This window comes from Onychostoma macrolepis, chromosome 16 (genome assembly GCF_012432095.1).
Source record: "Onychostoma macrolepis isolate SWU-2019 chromosome 16, ASM1243209v1, whole genome shotgun sequence".
Classification (NCBI taxonomy): Eukaryota; Metazoa; Chordata; class Actinopteri; order Cypriniformes; family Cyprinidae; genus Onychostoma; species Onychostoma macrolepis.
This window is the reverse complement of record NC_081170.1, coordinates 6,086,171-6,098,267: the sequence shown is the minus strand read 5'-3', so window position 1 is coordinate 6,098,267 and position 12,097 is coordinate 6,086,171. Positions and strand designations below refer to the sequence as shown.

General features: G+C 33.4%; 1 protein-coding gene across 4 annotated transcripts in view; it reads left to right on the top strand.

Annotated features, from left to right (window-relative positions):
• syngap1b (synaptic Ras GTPase activating protein 1b) overlaps positions 1 to 12,097 on the top strand; it is a 150,442-nt gene that overhangs the window by 25,662 nt on the left and 112,683 nt on the right. For all 4 annotated transcript variants that reach the window (XM_058746622.1, XM_058746620.1, XM_058746621.1 and 1 more), the window contains exon 2: positions 3,582 to 3,718. In XM_058746622.1, the coding sequence (XP_058602605.1) occupies positions 3,582 to 3,718 (137 nt within the window). The remainder of the gene's footprint in view (positions 1 to 3,581; positions 3,719 to 12,097) is intronic.

Here is a 12,097-nt window from a genome sequence, read left to right as displayed (position 1 = left end):
TAAATGACACTTCAATCTAAAAGACATCTGGCTGTTTGAAGGACTGTTTGTGCTCAAGTTCATTTAAAAGCAACTGGACTTTTTTCCCCATTTTCTGAAGACGTTTTAGCTCCAACAAATGGAAAGCAGAAAAAAGAAAAGTCCAATTGTCTGTGCATAAATTCTAGCAAACATACGGCTGCTTAAGTCCAGTGATCTGTTTTGTGAGTGCCTTTCCCTGTTGTTCTGGAATGCTTGGAGGAAATCTGACAAATGTGTGTGTGAGTCTGGACAGAAGCGTCCTGTGCCGGTCCAGCATCCCTCTGATGCTGCCACCATCTGTCAAGGCTGTTTCTGATTGGCTGGAGGTTCAGAGGGTAGGAGCTCATGGAACGAGAGGACACCAGGGCAGAATATCGACTCTGAGCTGTAGTTTTTGGAGCGATAGAGTGGGAGGCTCGTCCATTTGTGAGTTTTATAGAAGAACAGAGATGAAGTAAAAAGTCAAAGGCTATAGTAATCGCTTTATTGTTCTCGCCTTGGCTGACAGGGCCAGAGCCGAACGTGTGACAGCTTTACAGCTCGATTTAAAACCTGATGAAACCACCGTGCCATCAATATCAAAGTCTGCACATGAGTTATACGTTTACAGTCTGAGGAGAAAGACTGTCTGTTAGGTACAATGCTGGATAAAAATGGAGCTCAAATGTATTTTTTATGTTTGAGTAAAGCTGTGTTTGCTATGTTTATTAGAGGCCAAGCACCAAAGGTTCTTAGGCACATATTGTGTCTGTTGTTTGTTTTTGTTTTTTTGCAATGTTTTTGGCCGGAGTCTATAACAGCCCATAGAACCATATGGTAAAAAATTGGAAAATTTGGCGCACTGATTGGGGAGAGTGTGAATTTCAATTTGACCAAATGATTTGACCCTGACGTTAATGTTGGCCCACGTACAGACCGTTTACTGGCTGTATTGTTTAAAAAAATGTTGTAGGTTGATATTATGAACACTTGTGAAGAACAGTTTATACTGCGTTTGCCGAATTTTGATTGAAATACAGTACCATATAGGATTAGTACTTTTTTTTTTTTAAGAAATGTATATGGTTATTCAGTGTTAGAATTAATCAGAAGTGACAGTGAAGACATTTATAATATTTCTATTTACAATAAATGCTGTTCTTTTGAACTTTCTGTTCATCAAAGAATCCTAAAATATATTCTAAAAATATATTTTTAAAGAAAATATAACAATATATAGTTTTTTTTCGTACTTCAGAAACTTTTTGACCTAAAGTCATGCGATATTAATTAATATTCACACACTATACATCTTCAGAAAGTCATCCTACAGCTTTCTCCCCTAAATTTGATACAAAGCTGCTCAAATTATTAAACAGGGCTGCATTTTGCTCATGGTTAATTATCATGATTTATAAATCTAGAAAATGTCAACTCACATGAGAGTTATATTTTTCCTCATCTATTTACTAGGTATGTTTATGATACATTAACACACTAACATTATGCAAACTGGTAAAACTTCTCTCAAATGCGAAAAAGTACAATGTTAATTACAATTATTCCAAATTACATTGTTTTCATATTAAAACAACAAAAAGACTTGTATTCAGATCATCAGTTTTTTTTGTTGTTGTTTTTGTTTTGTTTTTTGCAATGTTTTTGGCCGGAGTCTATAACAGCCCATAGAACCATATGGTAAAAATTGGAAAATTTGGCGCACTGATTGGGGAGAGTGTGAATTTCAATTTGACCAAATGATTTGACCCTGACGTTAATGTTGGCCCACGTACAGACCGTTTACTGGCTGTATTGTTTAAAAAATGTTGTAGGTTGATATTATGAACACTTGTGAAGAACAGTTTATACTGCGTTTGCCGAATTTTGATTGAAATACAGTACCATATAGGATTAGTACTTTTTTTTTTTTAAGAAATGTATATGGTTATTCAGTGTTAGAATTAATCAGAAGTGACAGTGAAGACATTTATAATATTTCTATTTACAATAAATGCTGTTCTTTTGAACTTTCTGTTCATCAAAGAATCCTAAAATATATTCTAAAAATATATTTTTAAAGAAAATATAACAATATATAGTTTTTTTTCGTACTTCAGAAACTTTTTTTGACCTAAAGTCATGCGATATTAATTAATATTCACACACTATACATCTTCAGAAAGTCATCCTACAGCTTTCTCCCCCTAAATTTGATACAAAGCTGCTCAAATTATTAAACAGGGCTGCATTTTGCTCATGGTTAATTATCATGATTTATAAATCTAGAAAATGTCAACTCACATGAGAGTTATATTTTTCCTCATCTATTTACTAGGTATGTTTATGATACATTAACACACTAACATTATGCAAACTGGTAAAACTTCTCTCAAATGCGAAAAAAGTACAATGTTAATTACAATTATTCCAAATTACATTGTTTTCATATTAAAACAACAAAAAAGACTTGTATTCAGATCATCAGTTTTTTTTTGTTGTTGTTTTTGTTTTGTTTTTTGCAGTGGAGAGAGTGTTTGTGAAAGGTTGCCAGGTTGACAAAATGAAGTAAAACACTAGGCAGAAATATCTGTTTAAAGAGTTAGTTCACCCAAAACTGAAAATTCTGTCATTAATTACTCACTCTTATGTTGTTACAAACCGTAAGACCTTCATTCATCTTCGGAACACAAATGAAGATGTTTTTGATGAAATCCGAGAACTTTCTGACCCTTCATAGACAGCAATGCAACTGAAACGTTTTATGACCCAGAAAGGTGGTCGTTAAAATGAACCATGTGACATCAGCGGTTCAACCGTAATGTTATGAAGCTACGAGAATACTTTTTGTGTTCAAAGAAAGAAAAAACGACTTTATTCAATGTTTTCTTTATTCAATCTCTGTCGCTATTCACAAGAGTACCACAATGCATTGGGTTGCTGTCTATGCAGGGTCAGAAAGCTAGGATTTCATTAAAACATATTATCATTTGTGTTCCGAAAATGAACAAAGGTCTTAGGGGTTTGGAACTACATGAGGGTGAGTAATTAATGACAGAATTTTCATTTTTGGGTGAACTATCCCTTTAAGAGAAAAGCTCTGATTGTGGTATTTAGATATCTGGCAACCCAAAGCATGAAAGCTTGACAAATATATGCATAAATAGCCAGCCAGCCAGCATCAGAAGTCGTGATCACAATTAAAGTGCAATTTAAAATATATTTGAAACTGCAATCCATTTTCCTGTAGTGCATTAATGAATTTCACTGTAAAAATGCCAGACATGAAGTTACGTTGTTATCGTAATGTGGCAAAGCTTTTGCTTTATCAAATTAAACTTCCATTTATCCATTAAGGAAGACAGTTTTATTCCAAGTGACTTATGAGGTATAGATTCTTTAAACTTTGTGGATGAATGTTTGGTAATAGCGCCACATACTGGTCAAATGTTGTAAGTGCAGGTTAAATCTGCTTATAGACTTTGAACTAGCTGGAATAACAGCCTAGTTTTGTCTTGCATTTTTATTATTGACATGCAGTCCCTTACCCTTTCTCGTCTCCTCCTCTCCTCCTCCTGTCCCAGATGCGAGGTATGCTGCCCCCCCCTCCTTCCGACACCAGCCCTCCTTCGCTGCTGCTCCCTCCTACGAGCAACCCGACTGGAATCCTCGTCTGTGTGTGATCAGTGGAAATCAGCTCTACATGTTGGACCAGGAGGAGGTACTGGCAGCCCCAATCACACATAATCAAGCACTTCCTTTCCAACATGTTCCTTTCTACAGTTTGTGTGCTGGGTGGTCATTTTACTGCCAGTTTACACAAGGGTCTTTATTTCAGACTTTGCACAGCTCAAAACATATTTTGTTTGTCTATATTCTTTAGTTGATTTGCATCAGCAGTCTGGGAGTGTTGTAACTCGTAGGTATTAAGAATTATGTTGGTGTGCATATGAGTCTTGGGCATTGTTTGCAGTTTGTTAATTATCTGTGGTCTGATTATTAGATAATACCAGGTTTTATTTTTTTCCATTTCAGACTGTTCATTTTTCCGTGGCAGGTTACAAAAGTGTGTAATGGTTATTCATCTTTCTACTCTACATTATAATGTTTCGATGTCTTGATTTCATCCAAAGTCTGAAAAATTATGAATTTGAGTTGTTTTTTTTTAATGGCAAATATAACATTACAGATATCTAGAGAGCATTATATAAAATTAATTATTATTACAGTTGCTGTCATTGTTATGTACCTAATATAACAACAATAGACAGAACAATGGCAACAATATACTTATTTAATAAATCATGTATTAATATATTTTTGTTTATAATAATTTTGAACATATATTATTAAAATGTGTTTTTATGTATAAACAACGCATACAAATATTATTCAGCTATATATTGTTGTTATATATACAGTATATATATATATATATATATATATATATATATATATATATATATATATATATATATATACTATATATATAAGCATATAGAACAACATCATTTACACTTTGCAATTATTTTTGTTGTTAAATACCTGATAAATATATTATGATTATGATTATTATTTTTGTTATTATTGTTAGAATCAATGCATGTTTATTCAGTTTATTTTTAATTGATTTTGAGTAATTTCTGTTTAACTGCAGCAATTTTGTGTACATCTAATCTTCATATAAAATAACAATTAATTTAAATAATGAATTAAACAAGTGTATTAATAAATTAATTATGAATTGTTAATACTTGTTAATATAATAAATAATTAAAAAATATGTGTGTGTGTGTGTGTACACTGTAAAAAAAAAAGAGTTGAGCCAACTTAAAATTTTAAGGCAACCAGCTTCAGCAGATTTTTGAGTTTTCTCAACTTGTTGTTTTAAGTTTATACAACAAAAATTTGAGAATCTCCCACAAAAATAAGTTAAGCAAACTCAAAAATTTTAAGTTCGCTCAGTTTTTTTTTTTTTTTAAACAGTGTATACACACACATAAACATATATAGAAAATGAGATGATTACTGGTATAGAAGTTCAGATGCAATTTGCTTGTTGTGGGCAGTAAACATGAATTACTTTAAACTTTATCTTTATTAAAGAAGCTATTAAGGATATTTCCCCCTTATCTTACCAAAGTGAACCAGAACTGGTGCTCCCTCAAAAAACAGGTGCATGATGGCCCTGATCATATCCTGCTGCCCATATTCATCCAAAATAATTTAGCATTCTTAAAGTCTAGTCTGACTGTACCTATAGAGGAAGTCAGCCTGTGCAGTGCTGTGTTTGTAATGGACACACTGACTGACCTGTACAGCAGATAGTGCTGCAGAGCGCTGAGAGGCTCATTAATCAGACGCACCGTCCCGTCTAATTGCACCCGTTTTGTTGCATGTTCCGATAAGGCCACACTTTGAATAGATGTGAATCAGTGGTGACGGGCTAATGGCTGTCACCTCTGTGAAGATGAGCACCATGAAATATTCATGGTTGTCACTCATCTGCTGCAGGGGACAGTTGCAGTGCTGTTTATGTGTGTGAGGGTCTTCATTCGGGTCCTGTAGTGAATGACAAGCGTCTCCTCCATGCAGACACTGCACTCTGTGAGTCCACAGGAGGACATGCTTTTCTCTGATTGTGTTCAGGAGAACAACATTTATATACCATAATTTATTACATTTTTTTCTTTTTTTTTTTGTATAATTGTTCTATTAGTATTATTTAATAATCTTTTGATTTAGCTTTTTTATGCTTTCCTTTTCATTTTTGCTATGTGCTTTTGTCATTTTTAGTATATTTTTTTTTAGTTTTTATGTTTAAGTGTTTGACCTAATATTTACATTTTATTTTATTTCTGCTCAATTTCAGGTAACTAAAATTATTTTTAGTTAACAACAGGTATCCATTTTATTTGCTATGTAAAATGTATAGGACTTTCTTTAAAAATCAATAATAATAAAATAAGTAAATAATAAATAATAGAAATAATTAAATGATAAATAATAAAACACTAGCAATAAATAATAAAATAAATATTATAATAAAATAAATAAAATAATATATTTTTATATTTTAAGTTTTAATTTTAGTTTAAGTTTTCATAATTTTGTTGTGTTTTTTTTTTTAAATGTTTCACCTAGTATTAAAATGTTATTATATTTTAAAATATATAAACTGTAGATTAATACTAATATTAATATTAGGAGAAATAATATATGTATATTATATATATATATATATATATATATATATATTTTATTATATAATGTGTGGATTTTATAAAAAAACATTACCTTTTATATTTAACACCCCATCAATTTACCACTTTTCCAAAAAAAAAATCTTAAATGCACATAATATTTTGATATTTTTTGCCTAACAAACTTTATCAACCTTTATAAAAGATTTTAAATACTTGTTTTAAATATTTAATTGATTAATTTACAGCTACTTTGATTTGTCACAGAAATTCATATTGAATGAGAATCAAATTCAGGTAGATTACAGTAACATGCATGATTAAATTATTAAATTTAGTGACTTGTTGCTGTGTTCAGAAACAGCCTTTAGAGGGAGTGAGAGAGTCAGGAGTGATTTGCTGACATGTCGTTAGATGCTAATTGATGTGGGGTGACAGTGGCCCACGTCTGACTTCACACACGCTCTGTGCACCAGCGTTCAGATGAATGGTCCTCGTGCGGATCCGTGCCACCGTGACACGGCGTTACGCAAGTAGGCCCAGAGCAAGGTTTCTCTGGCTGTGAGTGGGCGGCAGCCATTCTTGTAGCTGCCCCAGGAATAAGGCTATGGAATCATGCACTCACCAAATCGCTCTCTGTGGCTGCTCGCATTGCGCTGTTCATAGATGTCACAGTAAATAAATTAATTAGTATGGACACAGTCAACACAGAGGCTTCGCTGTGACAGAACATGACAAGTCTTCAGAAAGAGATGTTAGCGTTGTGGGAGTCTGTTTGAAAAGATTATGTAATGGATTCATGGGATGTGTCACGTGAAAATATGAAAGCGCTCATGAAATGGTTTTCTTTTCTGTAGAGCGCAACAGTGGCTGTCCACTTTTTCAGTTGCATTGGTTCCAGAAGTATTTTTTGGTTAAAGAGTTAAGCAATGAACCAAACCAACCAGCTACAAGGAGAATCACAACATTACAAACACTGAAGCAAAAAATATTTGAAAATCAGGCAAAAAGACAAGGTTACAAAATTGTGTACTCGACACTTTTAATGAGAGAAAGAACTAAAATCCCATGAAGCATTGCAAATGATATAATCAAATTGAAAACAAAATATATGGAGAAATATAAAACTGTTGATTTACAGCATATTACAACATATTTTATAATTTTTTTGCAAAATATGCACATATACATTACAGACATTTAATTAGTAGTTTCAATTCTCTGATTGGTGAAAAAAATTACTTTAATAGTTTTCATTTTAGTCAACAACAGTTATCTATTTCGTTTGCTATATAATATAATTAAAATTAAATATAAAAATAAATAATTAACTAATAAATAATACATGATAAATAATAAATAAAATCATACATATATTTTTATATTTTAGTTTTAGTGTAAGTTTTCATATTTTTGTTATGAGCTTTTTTATTAGTTTTTAAAAATTGTTTCACTTAATATTCATATTATATTTTTACATTATTTCAACTAACAAAAATTATTTTGAATAGTTTTAGTTTTAGTTAAAAACAGTTATCAGTTTCATTTGGTATATTTTATATATATAGGGCTTTCTTTAAAGAATAATCTATTAATAATAATTAAAAATAAATAGAAAAAAACTATTGATGTTGACTAAAGATGATGTAAACTAAAGATGTTAATTGTGTATATAAAAACAACATATTTTATGTTTATTACAAAATATTCACATATAAACAAACATTTAATTAGTGGTATAAATTCTCTGATTTAATTATGGGAAATGTAGTTTTTCATTATGAATTCTTCTGCTAAACACAATTAAAAAAAAAAAAAAAAAGGTTAATAAATTATCGTTAAAAATCAATCATGGAGGACATGAATGGGATTTTTACATCCGGAATTGACATGAAAGGTTAATTGATTCTCTAAAATAGGTTTTAGTTGCTGTTGCTAGTCACAGGTAGGAAAGGAAAGTTGAAAAAGTTTGTTTTGTTGACTTTTAGGAGAGCACTTTTAGCCTCAAATCTAAAATTAAGTGAACTGCTGGAAAGAACACTAACATTAATAAGGACTAACAAAGAAAAAAAAAAAAAAAATTGTAACTAATCGCTATTCAAAAAAATCATGTAATTTGGATTTTTGGACTTTTTCCCACTTTTATGTTACAAAAAATAAAGTAGAGCTGCAACAGGACAGGCTTTGTTAACAGATCGGACAGTTTTCGCTGCCATTTTGTTGTAGGTGGAGAATTAATTTCCATATATTTGTGGTGAGAAAGCAGCACATCCATCTATCCGTATCTTTCAACTGCCACATTTGACTGTATTTTCTATCCATAATTCAGTGATTGCACAGTAAAATGTAGCAGGTATGGCGTTCTCAGGATCAGGATATAACCCGTATCATCCTGTGTCATTTATTACCAGAGCAGCTGGAACCTGACAGTAATGTGATGTTGATAAAAGCAGACAGATCTCATCCTTCTTCTCTTTAGCTTTGCCGTTTTGCAGTGCTGTCGTGGTGTTCGCGGGGCAGATCGGGATGGAGCAGGATGCCAGCGGAGTCAGTTGAGGCTCGGGGTCGGTCGGGCTGCCGGCGGGGTGCTGTCAGGTTGGGCTGTGATCTATTAGCGCACCATTAGGACAGAACGGACCGCACACCTGCTGCTCTCCTCCCCGTTTCCTCCCTCACCTGCCCCATCACACAGCTGGGCCGGTTTCGGCTGCGCTGACATATGGCAAACCCCCCTACAGCGCAGCATGAGTGCGTTTGCCAAGCCTGAGCCCTGCCCAGAATTATGGGGATACACACAGAAAATGTTCTTGGGATCAAAACAGCTAGACGCTAAATGCTAAATGCTGAAACCCTGAGACAGGTCCCGAAGTTGAGCATTTTAAAGGTGAAACCAACACATAATCACTGTAGGACGCCACCTATCTGCTATTGGTTAGACAAAGAGATAGTCCTGCCCCAAATGCTTCCTGTTTTAAACCTGTCAGGTTCCGGAAGAAAAAGATCTATGGAAGCCCATTTTCACCATGGAAAGAAAATAAATAAATAAGGTAATTCGCACTAATTCTATATGGTAAATGACATATGTCACAATTCTGACTTTTTTCTAAGAATAAAAAAAAGTCAGAATTGTGAGATAAAAAAGTCACGATTACCTTTTATTTTATGTTTTATTCCGTCGTCAAAAAACAAAGCAAAACAAAACAAAACAAAACAAAACAAAACAACAAAACAAAACAAAACAAAACATAAACAGAATTGAGAAATGTAAATTTAAAATTCAAGATGTACAAATATGAGATGTACACTGACTGTAAAAAAATATATCTTGCAATTATTATTTTTTTCTCAGAATGGAGAGAAAAAAATTGCAATTACTTTTTTTTGTATTTCATGGCAGAAACGGACTTTCATAAAAATCCCATTTATTTTGTTCATAAGGACTTTTTTCTGTTCATGAATTCTTTAAACATTTAAAAAAAAAAAGAAATATGAAAGAAAATAGCTTAAGGAAAAAATATATATTAATAATTGTTTCTATATGATATCTAAGATATAATGGTAACACTTTACAATAAGGTTTATTAGTTAACAACATTAGTAAACATGAACTAAGAATGAACAATACTTCTACAGCATTTATTAATCTTAGTTAATGTTAATTTCAGCATTTACTAATGCATTATTAAAATCACAAGTTGTGTTTCTTAACATTAGTTAATGCACTGTGAACTAACATGAATAAACAATGAACAATTGTATTTTCATTAACTAACATTAACAAAGATTAATAAAGATGAATAAATAGTGTAAGAAATGCATTGTTCATTGTTTGTTCATGTTAGTTAATACATTAACTAATGTTAACAAATGACACCTTATTGTAAAGTGTTACAGATATAATTAATATATTTCAGTTGTTTTAATATAATTGTTTTAATGTTTTAATTGTTATATTTGTTATCAGTTGTTTTCTATTTATCTATTGTTTTCATTTTGGTTATGTCATTTGCAGTGCTTCATGGGATTGTCCTTTCCTTCATTAAAGTACACAGTCTTGTACCTTTGTCTTTTTTGGCTGATTTTCAAATACTTCTTTGCTTCAAATCAATGTTTGTAGTGTTGTGATTCTCCTTGTAGCTGTTTGGTTTGGTTCATGGCTTATAATTTTTGAACAAATACTTTTTTAGTATCCATATGGTAAAAATGAATGTAAAACATACTTCCAGAACTAAGGTAGTGGAAAACGTTGAACACTTTTGAGCTCTATGTCTAGGCTTCTCTCCTCTGAGAAGCTGATTGTCGACCCGTAGCGGGTCCATCTCCACCTGGGCTCTAACTCTCTGTGTTTTGTTCAGTGGCTCTTCTGTGATGTTCCAGATAACATTGAACCAGGTAATTGCTGCCCAGCTGAACTCATTCCACAGGCAGCCCCTCACCTGTGTCCCACAGTTCCTGATGCGTACTGTAGATGTGTGTCTAATGGCTTCAGTTTCATGAAGTTAGCATGATGGCGACAGGCTGTGTTGAATTATGAGTTAGAGGAAAACAAAATCACAAATAAGATTTTGTAATATTCTTGCTCAGAGTTTAGGGAGAACTAATGGAGGCTTTTGCATAAAGGTGAATGTAATTTATGTGCCACTAGCAGTACCAACAGGCCCGGCTTTGCCCCCCCACGGACATCCCTGTGCCCCCCTCTGGACCGAGGGGGATGGCCAGACTTTAGTTTAGCGTGAATAATAGTCTAACTCATAGTGTAAAATAGTCTAACTGATTGCTTTTAGATGGAAAAGCTGCCCATAACTCCTGGTCTAGGATCTGTTTTCTTCATAATAATAGCATAACAAAATGGATTTGGCAAACAATCCAGTGTATCCGCCCTTCTGCTTTGGAAAGCGTCAAATGATTTTACAATGCATTTTCACAGAGGTGAGCAAAGTAGCCAATCACAGACATGTTTGTTGATTTCTACAACGCAATGGCTAATCAGAGATGTTTATGTTGGGATCCACGTACTTGCTGCTTTTTGTCTGAGTTCTGTCATGCTCATAAATTCATTAAAAAAAAAAGTTTCACAGTGTGCTCACATTCATTGGTTAAAGGGGTCATATGACATTGCTAAAAAGAACATTATTTTTTGTATTTGGTGTAATGCAATGTGTTTATGCGGTTCAAGGTTCAAAAAACACATTTTCCAAAAAAATTATTTTCCACATACTGTACATTATTGTTGCTCCTCTATGCCCTGCCTTTCTGAAATGCGCAGATTTTTACAAAGCTCATCGTTCTGAGAAGTGAGGCGTGCTCTGATTGGCCAGCTATCCAGTGCGTTGTGATTGGCCTAATACCTCAAGCGTGAGATGGAAATGTTACGCCCCTTACCGTATTGTGATGCCGTGTCCCAGCGAGACGACACATAAATAATAAAACCCAGGCATTTGTTACATCCAGTGGGGACATAATTACGCGTAAACATTACCATGTCTGCATTTGTGATCATAGAAACGACAAACAAGCACTACTCTACACAGCTCAAAACTCGCGTTTGAATAGTCAGTGGCATATTCTTTAAATATGAAAACGTACTTGCAGGCTGTGAGTCAGAAGCGCCAGACTGTCCTTGCAAAGTTGGAATTGCCCCACTTTATAGAAACAGTCTTTGAGCACAGCTGGCAGGCTACTCCCAGGTTCAGGAAATAGTCTTCCGTAAAATGCGCTGCACACACTCTAATATTTGGGTTGAACTGTTCTGGAACAGTGTTGTAAATACAACTTAACCACTGATTTCTAGTTGTGTCCTCTTTTGGAAGCCCAAAAAAGGAGTTTCGTTTTCTCAACGAAACACAGCGTCTCCACGACATGGCGCCAGCAGCAGCAGCAACAATACTACAGTGAGA